The following is a 17543-nucleotide window of genomic DNA, read 5'->3' as shown; positions in this document are numbered from 1 at the left end:
AGTGTGGGAGACAGAGGGATATGGCCAACCTCTTTTCAGTGGTCTGTGGGGATAGGACAAGGGGCAATGGCCGTAAAATGAAGCACAGGAAGTTCCGCACCAATATAAGAAAGAACTTCTTCACAGTGAGGGTGATGGAGCACTGGAACAGGCTGCCCAGGGAAGTTGTGGAGTCTCCTTGTTCTGGAGATATTCAAGACCCGTCTGGACACCTACCTGTGCAATTTGCTCTAGGGAACCTGCTTTGGCAGGGGGGTTGGACCCCATGGTCTCTGGAGGTCCCTTCCAACCCCTACAATTCTGTGATTCTGTGATTCTGTAACCTGTGCAGCATTGTCTTAAGCATTTTCAGTCCAGCATAGCAGCACAGGCTTAGTTTCTCTGCATTCAGGCTTCAAAGGCAATTAAGAAATCCAGTGCAGATAGCTACAATGTAATTTATATGTGAGTGATAAATTCTGCTATGTGTCTTCTGCAAATTCCAGATACTTTACTGAACTGTTCAGTGAGTTTTGAAGGCTGATGATTGTGCAATAGGGAAATCATAGATGTGAACAGATAGAAAAAGTTATCCTTAATAATAGAAAGCAAAGTCTGTGGAAAGAAGTATATGAATTTCAATTCAGTCCATTCTGTGGATTCTGTTTGTTTGTTTGTTGTTTTTTTGGAAGAACTTATGATCTAATGCCACTAGTTCTTTTTTATACAGATAGGAGCACATATATCTGTACATTATGTGATGGCTAATTTTCAGCTACCTGACACCAATAAATTATGTAAAACTATTACAGAACTATGGATATTTTTGCTAATGTTTTATTGTCTATATCACAGTTTGCACAGTTGAAATTGAAATTCCATGTTTCTTTCTTCAGTGCCAGTGCAAGTTTAAGCAATTTCTTCTCTCAGCCTTTACGTCTCCACACCACCAAATCCATTGTGCCAGCACAGCTGTTTGTGCAGTCTGTGCTAAAATGGGAACCATCTGAGAAATCCTGGGGCAGCAGAGAGGAATCAAGAAAATCAGAAGGAAGCTTATAACAATGTGAGAACTAAGTTGTATGAGCAACTAACCTCGTGTCGGGACTTCTACAGTGTATATGGAGGCCTTGTTAAACTGACCCTAGAGGATCTGAGGTCTGGGGAAGATTTTATAGTTTTCCATGAAGTTTCAAAATGTGTCTCAAGAACCCTCTTATTTCTCTAATTCAAAATCCCTCTCTTTAGTACCTTTTAGCCATTGGCCACTTGTAAGACTCTTTATGGAATAATCCATAAACTTACTTGAAAATAAATCTACTTGATGAGTAAAAATAGATCCTTAAGTGCCAATAGTTCCATCCCTCTTTTGCTGCTCTTTGAGGAAGTTAGCTGACTTGTAGCTAAATGTGTATTTTTATGCTTATGCACATATATATGTATATACACATATATATTACTTACATTTTTGCAAGCCACTTCATTTTTGTGTCATGTAAGCAGGACTTCTATGTTTTTGCTGCCTAAGGGGGGGGGGGGGGGGTGTCACCATTCATGACATCTTCATTAAATGCAGCATCAGCTATTATACACTATTTTTAATTCAAAATATATTTTTGTTGACGATCTGAACACTCAGTTTCCATAAAGACCCACAGACATAAATGTCTCAACTGTCTGATTTGGCAGTTTCTCCAGTGTGCCTCAGTTTCTCCTTTTTTGAGAACAAGGGGTTCTGTCATAGTTAAGTCCCCACAAAAAAAAATGTTGCCCATTTACATATCTATACTTTTGGAACACTTCACTGACCAGATGCATTGCATATGGGAGACTGGGTATCTGGTTTCCATTCCAGGGACCAGGTAGTAAAATGCGTATCATTTAGGTGCTTTAAGTTTTTGGCTAATTTCAAGTCTATGAGTAATGACTGGGACTATTCATATCCTTGACACCAGGCAAATGCTCAGGAGATTTACTACAATGTTAAATCACAGTAATGCAGCAGTCTCCAACTCAGAGCTTTTAGTCACAAACTCTCATTTTTCTTCACCTCATCTCCTCATAGAGTTTTCTGTGCTTTTAAGTATTTATTTTTCTCTGTAAACCTTAAATTTATCACACAGTTTACCTGCTATCTTACCCTGATAGTTCTGTCTTCAGTTCAGACAGCTAAAATAAAATAATTTTGGAAGCCTGCATTTCTTTAACATCTTTCCCAGACTATCTCAAAATACTTATGAAAAATAACCAAGCTTTTCATTACGTCAAAGGCACTGCTGTACTTAAAGGGAAACTGATTCTGACATAGCCCAAGTCTTTCTTCTCCTGTCCTGATTCATTCCTCCTCTCTCTCTCCTCATATGCTAACACAACTTCAAACACCTTTGATTCCTACCTCACTTCAACAACTGTACCTAACTGTAGGTTGTATCTTCTAAAGATTTGATTACACTCTACTTCACGTAGACATCAAATCCTGTTTTCTTCCTGAAGTCCTTCTTTTTTTTTTCTTTTTTTCTTTTTTTTCCTAAAGCTCTTCATCTTTCTGGTCACCTGCTACCTATTCAATTTACACTTTGTCAGTCATTGAGCGACCCTTATTTCCACAGTATCTTTTTCATTCTTCTTTTACTCTTCTTTCTTTTAATGAGCTCCATTTCAGTTCCACCTCCTCTCACTACTCTCTTGTTTACACTTTTTCTTAATTCCTTTTCCTTTGAACTGTAAACCTGATCTTCCTTTGCATGTATTTCCTTTTTGCTCTAATCAGAAATATGAAAATCAATTAGACTTACTTTAAAGCAAATTTCTTTTTTTTTCTTTCTGCACCATTGTTCACTAATCTGTTCTACTTTTAGTTAGAGAGTATCTCTTACCCTAGAATTTCTAGGGATGGAAAACAGTCTTATTTTTCCACCTGTTGAGATTGGATTGGATATAAGACACACAAAGGGCATCTCAAATAAAAAAAAAAAAAAGGGAGGGGGGAGGAGAATGTCTACGCCTGTTTTTTTCACTAACATCTTTATGTTAACATCATTTAACACCATAATTCAAAGACATGGGCATGGGAGCTCACATTGCCATTCTGTGTGTGTCATTGGGAAAAAGTCAGCAACAAAGACATCTGCTGATGCTCATTTGAGACAAGAGTGTCTTAGTTCATACTTTTGCTCATTTACTGTAAAGTAATGATGATACAGCATGGATGAAAGACAAAGTGGTTCTGCCTTTACCAAAAGGTTTAAACAGCAGCCTGAGACATGTTTTAGCAGCAACACTACTTTTAAAACACTACTATATGTTAGTGCTAGCTTTCTTCAGAAGCAGTTACAAGCTCAAGTGACCCCATCAGCTGTCAGCTGCTGTCCCTTGCTCCCTCTGCTTTCATCTACCACACTGCATCTTTCAGCATTTACTGTTGAAGGCAGTGAGAAGCCTAATAATATAATTGCCGGTGTTAGTAATCTTATAGTCTGAGATTATCATATACCACTAATTAATTTGCTAAAATCAGAAATTAGAATGGCTAGTAAAAGGATGCTTCAAAAAGGCGTGTTAAAAAAATTAGATTTCCAAATATTGAATCAAGAAACTGCTTGCTCGCAGGATCTAAAGCTGTACTGCTAGACAGTGAGATATGAACAGCACATTATTGTTTTCATTAACATTAAAGATTTGTTATCTTTCTTTTCTGAATATAAATATACATATACGAGTATATATATATATATATAATATAAATATATGAAGGCAGTTGAAGGTCCAGAAGATTACTGTAGTTGTGACATTTGGTGAGAGACCATGGTCATTCTGAAGAGTTCTCTGTTTTAGTAGAAAATAAAAATGCATCATTCTCCCCTTTTAAAAACTCCTGAACACACCATTTTGCCAGCACATATGAAATACGAGCACCATCCAGTGGCAATGGCAGTAAATCACATCTGATATGTTCCATTCCGCACCTGCCCCCCACCCCCCCACACCCCGTTCCACTACCCCCGGCATCCTCCACAAAATCTAACTAAGCGTTTTAAAAATTACATTAAATTTCATGCATTTTTGAAAACTGGCATGACTATATTTCTGTGAAATTATCAAAGGTATTGTTGCAGCAGTAAGAAGCTTTTTGAGTACACTGCATCTCAGCTGAACAATGCATGTTAGAGTGTCCAGTAGAGTCAGGTATTTTATGCGTATCTAAAAACCTTCTGTAAACACTTTTTCTTTTTTTCCCCTCATCCATTATTATCACAAATATAAATGAACCCTGCCCTCCTGCCCAGCATGATAAAATCACTCTTATGCCAGGGTGATGATTCATCAGCTCGTATCAGCTGTCAACATCAGTTAACTTGTACCAGCTGCTCCCTAAGAACAGGGTTATAATTGTTCAGATTTTTTTTTTCTTCTCTGCATGACACTCTGTAAGGTATCAATAAAACTTTGGTACATCAGGAAAGACCAAAACTAGACAGCAAGACTGTATAATCTCTGTTCCACATTTCACCAAATTTGAGAACTTCTTGAAGAGTATGGAGGTAATGACATGGCCTTCATTTGAATCATACTGATGCTGCCTGATTTTATCATCTTCCATTGAGGAAAATCAGATCTCATAAAGCATATTTGTTTCAGAAACCTTAGACCTTTTGCAATAAATTGTATTGGTAATGTTATTTTCACTTCCCACATGGATGATTTTTTCTTAGGCTATTTCTGATTGTGTAAGACACAAATAGGAGTTTCTTTAATTTTAAGCAAGACTGCCTTTTGTAATGATCTTTTTCTTAACAAAAGGTACATTAATTGTGGTTATGATCATCGTGACACATGGACATTCTGTCTTATAAGGTGATAAATATTTGAAACCTCTCTTTCCTGCCCTCTACTTCTCTTTTACTTCTTTTTATCCATAAGGACAACAAGTAGCGATTTGCACCCAAATTAGAAGTATGAAAGGACTGTGAATTCCTTTGGATTTAATAGCAATTGTACATACAATTTCATACCATACTTCAACATTTTTTTCATTAATATACAAGGACGTGGATGTTACATTTTATAGTGATCATTTCTAATGTTATTAAACCTCCAAATCCAGCACTTTTTGGATTGGTTCTGTTTCTTTATGGAGCAGACAGTGAATTTATTTTTAACCCATCAGACTAAACGAGATTGCAAGGAACTTCTGCGCTTCAAATTGTTCAGTCATGGTTGAGATCAAACCATGAATCAAACATCTGGCAGTAAATGGAATATATTATCATCCTAAAGACCAAAAAAAGTTGTACTTTGGTTTAGGATTTTCTTCCTAAGCATTTGTTTGTCACATTTTTTTCACATTTCCATACTCAGAATTATATATTTGAAACCCACAGCAGCAGTGTTGGTAAAGAGTATTTCCCATGTGGACAAGCAGAAGGCGTTTACCTGTAGGGTCACCAGCAGTGTAGAGAGCAACCTCAATCAACCTTCACAATTTTTCTTCCCATATCAAAGGGCAAGATGTGGGCAATACATGATAAAGAGTAATCAGAGCTATGTAAGAAATCTATTTCAGTTTTTGGCCTCTGAAACAGTTAAACTGGAGTCATGGAAAGTAGAACATTGAGAAAGCCTTACCTGGTTATGATTCTGAGACTTGCATTTACCTCAAATGAAGTAATTTGTTTATTGGTCTGATGCTGGAACAATGCAACTAAGTTCTGCTCTTTGCTTATTATACGTAGCAGTCAGAATTTACATCTAACTTTAAAGACCTTTGAGGTACGGAATAAATTACCTTCTAGCTTTCAGAGTATCATGTCAGTTTACAGTGATACGTCAACTACTGTATTCATAGTAAAGTCCTTGTCCAATAGTTAATAAAGAGAGGACAATCTGATTTACCACTTTTGTTTTCAGATTCTTTAAGCACCTCACCTTAGCTCGTAAATATAATTCTTTCAGATAGTACACTGAGGCAAAAAAAGGCTGTGTTCTAGGAAGTGACAAAGGAAATTACAGAGAAATATCTTGTCAATCTCTTTATTCATAGGTTAAAATGTAATGCCATACAGTTCTTAACAATTACTGACTGAAAAAAATTATCTGCATAAAACAGAAGCAAAAACAGAAGGAGAGTAATTAAAAAAAGCCATCTTGCTTTAACGTTTGAAACGATTACATACAGAATAATATACATATTTACATTACAAGTATATTATATAAATATAATATATATGTAATCTTGTAACCACAATAAATATCAAGAAGTTCATTTTTAGGCACACAGCATAGAAAAAAATGCAGAATCTGCACAATTCTTAAGATTCTTGGAGTGACTCACTCTTACACTGTTTTCACACTGAAAAAGCAAATATTTTACACAAAATATACAGACCGTTTATGCAGTCCCCAGTGAACAGGGAATCTTTCCTTACCTTCCCATAAGTCTACTCCTTGATTTTCTAATACTATTGTTCTATACAGCTATTACATAAGAAAATAGTTTGCAGGTTTGTTTTTTACTCAGCTAATAGCCTAAGTAATTATCAGTGCTAACAAAATAAGTACAACATATCTACATAGGGTATATACAAATGTGTGCACAACATGGGTTTGGTGAACTACTTCAGAGCTCACTTTTAAAACCGGGGAGTTAACTTGAAAGCAGAAACAAAACAAAACAAACAAACAAAAAAGGATTTGCAGTGATATTACCTCAGAAATATTACATCATTTGAGTGAGACTTGGGCTTCAGTGATAGAAAGCTTTAGATTTAGGAATTAATTTTAAAAACTAATTCTCAGCTATGCTGGCAGATGTAGGCTGCCATTGATTTTTCATTTATTCCCTTCAGTGCAAATGAAAACCCACAGGACTAATCCAAAAGGAGTTTTCTCAACCTGTACAGTCAGTCATGGTATCTTAAAGACTGCCACTACAGAGCACCTGAGATCGCACCCTAGTAAGTGAAGCTGACCACCTCTCTTAGGAAAGCCATGATCAGCAACAAGAAAAACAGAGAACATTTTTTCTGTAGTTACAAGTCAGACTCTGGCATATCAGGCATATCTGCCATTAGGTATCCAATACCATAGCGTCCATTTGGAGCAGTATCCAGAGTTGGTGATCCAGTCTGTTTTCGATATATGTTTTTTCCAAAATTTGGAGATGGCACTTCACTTGGACTCTTCCCATGAATCAGACTTGTATTATCTCCCTCCAGATTAACAGGCTCCTTTATTATCCGGCCTCTTTTGTAGGATACAGACGCCAAGCTACCAGAGCTGTCATCAATAAGGTTGCAGCGACGCACTATGAAGACTATTGGGACTGGCAGTATGGCCAGTACCATCAGAGATATACAGACAATCATTCCCCATGTTGGATAGCTGTGGAACTCTTCTGAAGCCTAAGCAAGCCAAGAGAAAAAGACTATTAATACATCTTTACTTTAAAAAGAGCAAATCTGCAGTCCTTACCAAGGCCTGCAGTTTTCAAACACATGCTCATTTTCTTGTCATCTAGCACTCACAATGTAGGCACTACTGCAGATCTCAAAGTTGAACAATCATAGAAATAGATGATTGCTATCTTCCTGCCAGTGAGCAGGACCAAAATGCCAACCCAAAGTTTCTGAGATGCTCAGAGCACTGAAGCGGAGCCCAAATCAGGATTTTCACATCAGACCTTCAGCTACATTTGTTTGTACTTGTTCCATGATCCTTTAAAACGTGTTCAGAACATATTCTAGATACAACAGAACATCACAGCAGTGCGCAGTGGCATCTGTAACTATATCTGCAAAGTATTTGTTCTGTAGGCTAACAGCTAGCTTAGGCAGGGACTGTCTCAGATCACCTTGCAGGATTGTTCTAATTTGTGTAAGCTTCATGTAAAATATAACGCATTTACTGGGACAATGGCTCTACCTCACAAGCATGCTTCTGTTGCAAGCATGAATCTCTGGGCAACAAACTTAGTTTGTCTAATAGCTCAATTAACATTTAATTTTATACAGGGAAAGAGGCAGCCCAAGCCTGCGAGGTAGAGGCATGCTGAACTCAAGATTTGGACTGTTGGGGTATTAATTTAAGGTGATCACAGGACAGATTCAAATCCGCGTTCCAAATAAGGCACAGCAGATACTACCTGCCTCCAAGTAAGAAAACTTATGACATGGCTAATCTCAATATTTAGTTCCAACTGAAAAAAAAAAATGATGGGATATCTGAAATGATTTATTCAGCATTATTACCAACTGCTTTCTGCAATGAAATAAAATTTAAAGAATTTGCGATCATAATTTTTTGTCTTTTCGCATACTTCTGAAATACTTCATATATGATCATTGTGATGGTGATGGCATCTGTTACATACATACCATGTCTTCAATCCACGCATTGTAGCCAGGAGGACTTAATCCCATTTGGACAATGCTAGCTAACAGCAAACATAACAATACTAAAGGTGAAACATATTTCCACATGTAGTAATAATACTGACTTGGAGAAAAACCAAGCATGTCTTTCAGATCCTCCATAAATCTGTGAAGGGAATAAAAGGTTATTGTTACTCTGTACACTTAAATTTCAAGTACTATAGTTGACACAGAGCATCTAATTTGAAGGGACATGCTGACAAAATTTATGTATACAAATAGCTGCACTTCAGCTGACTTGATGGGCTGACAAATGGATCTTGTATTACCAGTTCTGAACAGATGAACAGAAGGAATTACTCCACAGTGCTGTGAGTTAGTAAACTACCTTTGACTTCTGAAGAATCAGACTTAAATTCCAATACAATTGGAAGTAAAATACAGAGTTGTGATGCCCTTCTATTCAATAACAGTTTTGAATCCAAGTTTAATGTCCGATCCAACTTACAATGCTAGACTTCTGAAGAGAAAATGGAAACTGGAGGCATCTTGAGGTGCATTAAATGCATAATTTTAGCTCTGGATCTTCCTGGATGAGTAGAGTGAAACTGAAATATCTATAACTTTCCTGTCCAATGAGATCACATTTTCAGACATTCCCTTGAAACACAGGTTCACCGAATTTGTGAATCCAAGTGATACTATGTTACCATTTTCTCAAGAATAATTTTTCTTGTAGATGCAATCAGCAAAGCAAAATTGGAAGACCAAGCTACTTTCTATTAGCTTCCATTAACGAGGTTGAGTGGTACAGGAAATACATAAAGATAGCTTGCATTTTATGAAAGCCTACACTGCAAAGATTCTTAACAATTGAGCCTTCTCCTCTATTCTGAATAGTGGATACTGCAACTACTTGAGGACTCTGCTAAGTGTGATTACAATTCAGAAAACTGCACATATCCTTTTTATTATTATTATTATTATTTTAATGCAATATGGATATCAACATTATTTGAAGATACTTATTTGAAGATAAGTTAGTGATGGAAAACTCATCACATCTATCACATTCAAAGATCATTTAGAAGAGGATGATCTTGGAAGCTGCACCTCCTGTTCAATATTGTAAAGGCTGCACTCCCCTTCCATGCTGTGAAACCACAGGGCCCCATTCGTATGCAGAGGGAGACTGCATAGAGATCTCCCTTCTCCCAAGAACATCTAGCCATTCCTCCCACGAGAACAGCTTGCTGCAAAAAAGATCTGAGAAATCAGTCTTCCCCACCTCCTCACCTCACAGATTGCACAAGAATCCTTGTTCTCTTTCTGCTTCTGCCCTGACACTTTTACAGAAGCTAACACAAACTTAAGCTCCTGTGCCACCTCACATGAAAGGCCTTATGCTGCAATGAGAAGACACGAGTAGTTTAGGTACTCCAGGCAGTAGAGAAAGAGTGAAATTACAGAAGCAGACCAGACCACCTACTATTGTTGATGCAGGCAGAAGTCACGGATATAGCCTATGACTGTTTTTATTTTTACGTGGAGGTATAAGAAAAACGAGACACTGACTAATTCTGAGGTAGACCAAACCTAGCCATAGCTACAATTCACCTACTCTTCCTTGGCCATACTGTCAACATGAGCACTAGAAAGCAGCAAGACTGCTCTGTTGAACATCTGCCAGGCAAGAGATGATACCAGTCCCCCTCTCCTTCTCAGAAGCAGGCCCGATGGGAGCACGTATTGGACCAAATTTAGCATGTAGGCTGCTTGCTGGACAATGCTGGAAAGATATTTAAACTCACCTCTAATTTACAGGATTCTTTTTCACATCTTCCTATATTGTCTAATGAGTTGTTTGCTAAGGTATGTGTCATCACTTTTGAGCACATATAAAAAACAGCACATATTATCGATTTTGCAGGATTAATTTTTGAACCTATATGCATGTTGCAGTGTAAAAAAAAACTTTATACATAAACTCTGGTTTGCATCAAATAAGCTGCTGAAATAAAACTGCAAAGTTTTAAATCTGCCTCCTTGTTCCTCAAAATTGCAAATTATGAGCTGAACAAAACTCCTATTTTTGTATTCCTGATGGAGGAGTACATTGCTCCAGAGCCAGTAGAAAAAGGGAGAATATTTTTATAGCTAATTCTTTTGGAGTGTGCACAAGCCCTGATTCTGTTTTAACTTCCTTGTGGTCCCACTTTCTTTTGAAATTTGTGCATGGAAAATGTTCTTATAGCAATAAACATGTTTTGAAAGCAGTTACACATGTGAAGTCACTGTCAAATAAACACTCAAAAAATTTTTGAACCACATAGTTTGGGGTATTCTATCCTTTGTTTACATTGCACTGAAACATATTGTTAAAAAGAAGCTGAATTTACAAATGGTTTGTGCTCTCTATAGATAGCCTTTTCTTTCTGCTCTTTCCAGATCTTCACCCTATGAAACATAAATTTGTTCTCTTCATTTTCAAAGTCTTTCATCATCTTCTTCACCCTAGTAATCCTCTTTCATAAGCTACCAAGCTCCTTTAACTTCACTTATTCCAGTGTTTATACCCCACTAACCTTACACTTTCTACCAAGTATCTTCAGAAGCATTGTCCCCCATCTATGGGTGATACATTCCATAAATATCTCTGGTTCCATTTCACTATTTTTATTTTCTGTGAATTTTATGCAAAATTTGATATCTGCTGCTTTGCAAGACCAGGGTTCACGATGTTAACTGATAACTATCTAACATTTTATGCCTTCCTGGCTGCAAGGATCCACACATTGCCTTTTTTCTACCCTTTGGCTGTAATCCCTTTGCATGCTTTTTTTTTTTTTTTTCCCTTTTCTTTCTTTTTTCTTTTCCTATTCGATCAGAGACTTTAATATTACATATACACAGATCTTTATCTATGAGTATCCCCCCTTGGAGCTACTACAGCTAATGACAACGTGAGGTTGATCATTCTGGCAGTTTTTGCAAACAAGAATGCTGGGTTCATGAAGAAAAACATTCTGGAGAAATTTATACATCAGAAGAGATGAGAGGAATACTCCAGAAAAATGATCAGGTGGTCATTAGGCACAAGAAATCTGTCTGTTAGCTGTTTACTATATTCTGTCAGAACATCTGAAAATATCAAGCAACTGCCCTCTGATACAGAAACAGAGTATTACCGTATTTTAGCTACTCCTAAACACCAACTTCATCACTGGTAAATTGGTGATTCTTGGAGTGTCTACCACTCTGCACAGTGGAACTCTACTTGATTGGACAATAGCACCTTGATACCAAGGTGACTTGTATCATCTTTTGTCTGTATGCGCAAAAACATCTACATGGTGTTTTGTATGTGTCCAGTTATAGACTTACACACTTGGCCTTGGTAGAAATTCTTTATTAATGAGTATGTAGTCCAGACACTATTTGCATAGACCAGAAAAAATGTCTAGAAACAATATGATTAAATTTGCTTATTATAATTTTATTTCATTATAGCAAGGGACTAGTTGATTACTCAGATTGAACACATGAAAAGTCAAAGAAAAAATACCCATTTATGTCACCCTTTGTATATATGAAAGAATCACCAATGTTTAAATTACTTCAACATACTAATATAGCATGCTTTATCTGTGGATGGCATGAGTTATTTTTGATACAAACACCTCTACTCCTTAAAAGTGTAGCACTTAGTGAACACATTCTGTTGATCTCTGTCAAATGGTGTAAATAAATTAGAGAGACATGATGCTCTTTACTCTTCTCTTCAGTTATCACTGATAGAAGGTTACTTTATTGCCAAATGTGCTGCTTCCATGTAAGTTTTGATCCTGTTCTTTTCTATCATTTCCTCTATTCCCTCTCTCACAACAAATGCAAAGAACAATTAACTGCTACAACATCACAAGCTAAATCTAGATAATAAATGGAAACTTTCTTATTTTACTTTGTTCTTCTCTCAGGCAAAATAGTGCAGATCTGTTCAAAATGTTCCTCCGCATCTGCTGCTTAGACCCTTGTTATTACTTCTTGAAATCCTTCTCTTGGTGTCCTTTTCATATATAGATTCCTCATACGTACCCATCCAAACTCCTTTCCACCTCTAATTTTACCTCTTTTTTGCCTTATTCTCCTTTTTATGGTCCTGTTGTAGTTTGTTCTTTGAGTTTCACTACACTGTCCTGATGCATTATACCTTGATCCTAAGGTTCTAACCTGTTCTTAAAGGAAGACTTGATTCAAGTCCAGATTGACACACTTTGACTCCCTTATCATACCAAGAGACCTTTACAGTCGCACAAACCAGCAAGAAACAACTGCAAAGATAAATTCCTGTTTTCATCCTTAATTCCTACTGCTTTCATTTTGTTTTGCTTTCTTCCCTATCTTTGTGTAATAGTCAGTTTGCAAGGCTCTCCTTAGATTGGGATATCTTTCTATTGGCTTGAATTTATGTGTACATACAAAATAATTGGTGCTATAAAATTATAATAACAATAAATATTGTATAGAATACTGTTGATGCAGACAGGGAAATACATTTCCTTCACTTACTTTTCTATTCCATAAATTCGGGTAACTGCAATGTTCTCCAAAATGACCACAATAAGCAGGGGCAGAGTAGCTGAGTAGTCATCAAACATCGTGACAAAATAATTTCCAGAGCGCTGCACAAAGATCAGGCCAATAAAAAATGCTACCAAGCAGCAGATAACTGGAATGAAGGACAGAATTGTAAACTGTAATAATTACAATTTTCCACAGAAAAAGAGGAAATGAAGAGAGAGTTTGATATAGCAAAGTTGTACTTTAACACATTATTTCATATAATGAAAGTTGTTATCACTTTCCTTATTTTTGGTGGCAATTTTGAGAATATTAGGAATCCTACCTCCCCCTTATGAAACAGAAATGTCATGAAACCAGAAGTAATTACTGGAATTGCCATATTACAGCAGCCCCCATTAAGCAGCACAGACTAATCAAAGGACTATATCTCAATAAACATTTCACTTAGTGTGACTGCAAGGCTAAAATAAAGAAAACTGTTGAGCGTCATATTATTTGGTCACTAGATCACCTAAATAATCAATCTCAATATAACTTTTTTTTTCTACTAAATCCATCAAGAATAGGTTTGAATGCTGAAACAGCTATAAAATAAGTCAAATTTCAATAAATTGTGAAATAAGCTGCAGGCCGAGCACAACTGATTCTCCCACTTGAAGTGCCCTGTTTTTCTCTTCCACTGAGAACTAAGGTTAAGGATGCACCTACACGGTCTAAAATTAAGTGAGAGAAATCCGAGCAAAAGTATAAAATACCCTTATACAGAATACAGTCATTGTACAAATTCCAGCTATTTGTAATTGATTAAAATAATGAAAGGAAGACAGTGACACTTTTTAAAATATTGTGGTATAAGATGATCACTCTTTTCAACACAGATAAAATCTCCCCAATGTCAGTCTCATTAATTACACTGTTTTATTACTAACCCTGAGAAAAGAATTTTAGAAGAACTGCATATAAGCAAATTTAGAAATCCTTGTTATTTTTATGTTCTCCCATCACGTCTTACCACCCACCCAAAAAACATGCACCTTCAGTTGTAAACTACACTCTGGTAGGTACACTCTTCAGCACATATACATGCAGACTCCAATTTGGAATACTTGAGCACAAAATTAACTTTAAGCGTATGAGCTGGTTTCCCTGAAAACTGAAGTGGAACTATAGTGAAAAAAAGTTGCAAATGTAATGCAGTACTTCTATAAAATGAGAATTTGTGGTTTTTAATCACAAACTCTAGTGCAAGCATAATCCTTATTAAGTCCCACTGATACTATATGAAGCTTAACCCAGGCATTCCAGTATATAAGTTAATTATAGAAACATTATGTTATGTTTTAATCCTTTGAGTACAACTGACTGAAGTAGTAAAAATCATGCATATATAACACAAAAATATTAGCAGAGAAAAGCAGTTCTTGTATATTTCTTTATATCTTCTTTATATCTTTATAAGATATTTTTATTTATATCTTCATTTTATCTTTATCTTTATATATTATCTTCTTAATATATATATTTTTTGTCAAATTCCATAACAAGGAATTACTATAAAATGTTCCATTATTCCTGAGTAATAACCATATAACATGGTATTTGCATATATACTTAGGGCAAATAGCTAATTTCTAAATGCCACATTGGTTATTCAATATGAATTTAAAAACATATTTAAAAAAAAAAAAGTGCTCAATAGGTTCAGACTCAAGAAAAATCAGCTGGTTAATCTTTATGAATAATTTTATTCTTAGATCAAGCAAAGTAAAAAATTAAAAATAAAATTAAAAAAAAAATCCATGTGTTCAGTTAATTACCTATTACCTAGCAGTCAGAAAAGAGCAGGGTTCTGCTGTACCAGGGGTTAACTCTTAGAAAACATACTATTTCTGCCATAGAGCTAGAAAATATTAAAACAGTTTATAATTTTCTATCCCTCCTGTCATAGCTATTGATAGAAAATCCAAACCTGCCATAATACACCAAGTGGCTCGCAGCTGTCCTGAAAATTTTCAGAAACCTAACTTTCATATTTTATGCTGATTTCATATTTCAAAAAGAAATTGCTTCAAGACAATCCGAGGTACATGAACAAGCTATACCCCACATGACTTCAGGCATTAGAAAAAGGAAAACAAAAAAATCTTTGTTCAAGACCCTTTACATATTCAACAGCAAAAAAAAATAAATGTGGCTCTGGAGAGCAACTGGAATAACTGTACTTATTTTTAATATAATAAATATTTCATCATATTTTAAGATTCCATTTAGCTTTATTGAAATAATTTGTCATGATTTTCAATGTATTTTCAATCATTCCTTTGGTTTTGTTTCCCTGATCTGTGACACAGGCTAGAATGGAAAGTATTCTGGAAGAGCTCAGAACAGCTTAACATAAAGAAAATTCTAACAGAAATTCTATATTAAATTGAAGTTCTAGAGTATTCCCGTGTAGCATTCAGAAAAAGGATTTACTTGCAGATATTAACATGCATGTGCATGGGTGTACAGTCTGCATGGATGTACAGTGATTTCCTTGTCTGTTAAATGTAAGTACTAAAAACTTTCATGTCAAAATAAACAAACAAACAAACAAACAAACAAACAAACAAAACTTCATACTCTCCAAAATAATTTTAAGCTTACTGCTCTGTTGAGAAAAGAAATGCTGTGAAACTCACCAGTAAGAATTTCTTTCCTAACTTTGAAGGTATCAACAATGGGTGTGATGATGCCTTCAATGGTTCCAAACATACTTCCTAGTCCCAAATTCACCAACATGAGAAAGAACATGACTGACCAGAAGGGAGAAGCAGGAAAGTGGGTCATTGCTTCTGTAAAGGCAATAAAAGCTAAACCAGTTCCTTGAACAGCCTGTCAGTGAGAAAAATAAATAAATAAATAAATAAAAATCATATTATAATTCACACAGTGTATTTTTACTTTTTTTTTTAGAGTGACAGTTTGACTTCATGTTTGTCAATTGATAAAATCTTGAAGGGAGAGTTACCTGCTATCTAACATATGATTCTTCCATCCATGCAAATTTAATTAGTACTATTTACTGACATACTGGATTTGGCTGACAATCTGTACATTGATTGATATTAACAACATATTTTTTTGCTCTTTCACTGATAATTTTGCACAGAGATATTATACTGGATGGCTACAAAATACACTCTAGTCTCTCCTGTTAGTATATAAAGGATTTCATATCTATACTTATTTGCTTCAGATTAAAAAGGTAGAAACAGTACTGAACTTTTTAATGTCTAAGTTGCCAATTTGATATTTTAGCTTCAGATGCTGATGCAACTGCACAGAGGTCAGTGTTTAAAACTGGAAGTCCCTCTGAAGTGAAGGTCAAAAAATTTCTTTTCCAGATCTGGTTTATAATAAAGATTTCAAATATGATAATGTTAATTAAAAATATATAATAAAGAATAACTTTTCCTTTCCAATAAAATCATATTTATATTTAGCAATGATATCTTGACATTGAAAGATGTCATAGTTTGAGATGTTGAATAAATATGTCTCTATTTAGACTTTGGAAAAATGCCTGTGGTGAAACAGATCTTTAAAATTTATCGCCCCTTGAGGAGCAATGTTATAATCAAAATACACTAGAAAGCAGACCATATTAAGACATCAGACACAGAATTGCTCACCTCAGCTCGAGTGAGACCCTGCACAGAATCATGTTTTCATATCAATCTCTATAGGTACACAGTATCAATAGTGTGGGTATATACCACGGTTTATTTTGGACTTGCAAATATTCCTCTATTCATAATCTTTGTAATTAATACGTACTTATCACTCTCACCTTGTCAAGTTCATCCTCAATTTGACAAGATTTCAGACCAAGAGAATCAAATTCTTCTTCCTTAACTTTCTGAATAATGTCATAAACTAAATTGTAATCTTCTGCTGTAATGCTTGAGAAATTGATATGATGTGGGATCATATCCTGGCTCAGATTGCCTGTTTTCAAAAGTTTTAAAATCTTCTCTGAATTTCTGTGAAACACAACAAAATAGAGAAATCAAACGTGATGATCTGTGTGCATTCATAAATGAAATTTGCCATTAAAGTAGTAATTAAAAATGGATATTCATACTGGATAACACATTTTTCATTTATGATATTGGCTTTGAAGCCCAGAACTGCAAACACCACCAAGGTTGCCAGCACAGAAGTGAAAAAATTGATGAAGGACACCAGTACAGCATCAAAATGGCAGTTGTTGTCTCTCTTGTTGTAGCTTGAAAAGGCAATGACTCCACCAAATCCGAGCCCTAAGGCAAAGAACACCTGAGTAGCAGCTTCTCTCCAGACCTTGGGCTCCAGCATTATTTCAAGCTGTTTGAAATCAGATACAATAGATGTCAGCTATAAAATGCATTTCTATTACATGAAAAGAACACAAAAACATGAAGACAACCTACATCATAAAATACTAATATTCCACTACAAATACATTTTCATTGTGATAAAGCTGAATGTGACACCTAAAATTGGGTGCGCTTATGGGCCAGAATTTCCATTGCTTTTATGCAATATAATCCTTAAAAAGAAACATGCTATACAGTATGTTCCAAAAAA

At 35.6% G+C, this 17543-nt stretch overlaps 1 protein-coding gene across 1 annotated transcript in view; it reads right to left on the bottom strand.

The window, feature by feature from the left end:
* Nucleotides 1-6045: 6045 nt before the first annotated feature.
* Nucleotides 6046-17543, bottom strand: part of SLC6A15 (solute carrier family 6 member 15) — a 38289-nt gene continuing 26791 nt past the window's right edge. The window contains exons 7-12 of the mRNA XM_035551667.1: nucleotides 17059-17300; nucleotides 16765-16957; nucleotides 15614-15806; nucleotides 12918-13077; nucleotides 8352-8514; nucleotides 6046-7379 (exon numbers count right to left, since the gene is read on the bottom strand). Coding sequence (XP_035407560.1) covers nucleotides 7008-7379; nucleotides 8352-8514; nucleotides 12918-13077; nucleotides 15614-15806; nucleotides 16765-16957; nucleotides 17059-17300 — 1323 coding nt within the window. The 3' untranslated portion in view covers nucleotides 6046-7007. The remainder of the gene's footprint in view (nucleotides 7380-8351; nucleotides 8515-12917; nucleotides 13078-15613; nucleotides 15807-16764; nucleotides 16958-17058; nucleotides 17301-17543) is intronic.

Source organism: Cygnus atratus, chromosome 1, assembly GCF_013377495.2.
Source record: "Cygnus atratus isolate AKBS03 ecotype Queensland, Australia chromosome 1, CAtr_DNAZoo_HiC_assembly, whole genome shotgun sequence".
Lineage (NCBI taxonomy): Eukaryota > Metazoa > Chordata > Aves > Anseriformes > Anatidae > Cygnus > Cygnus atratus.
The sequence above is the reverse complement of the archived record's forward strand: the minus strand, read 5'-3'. Positions and strand labels throughout refer to the sequence as shown.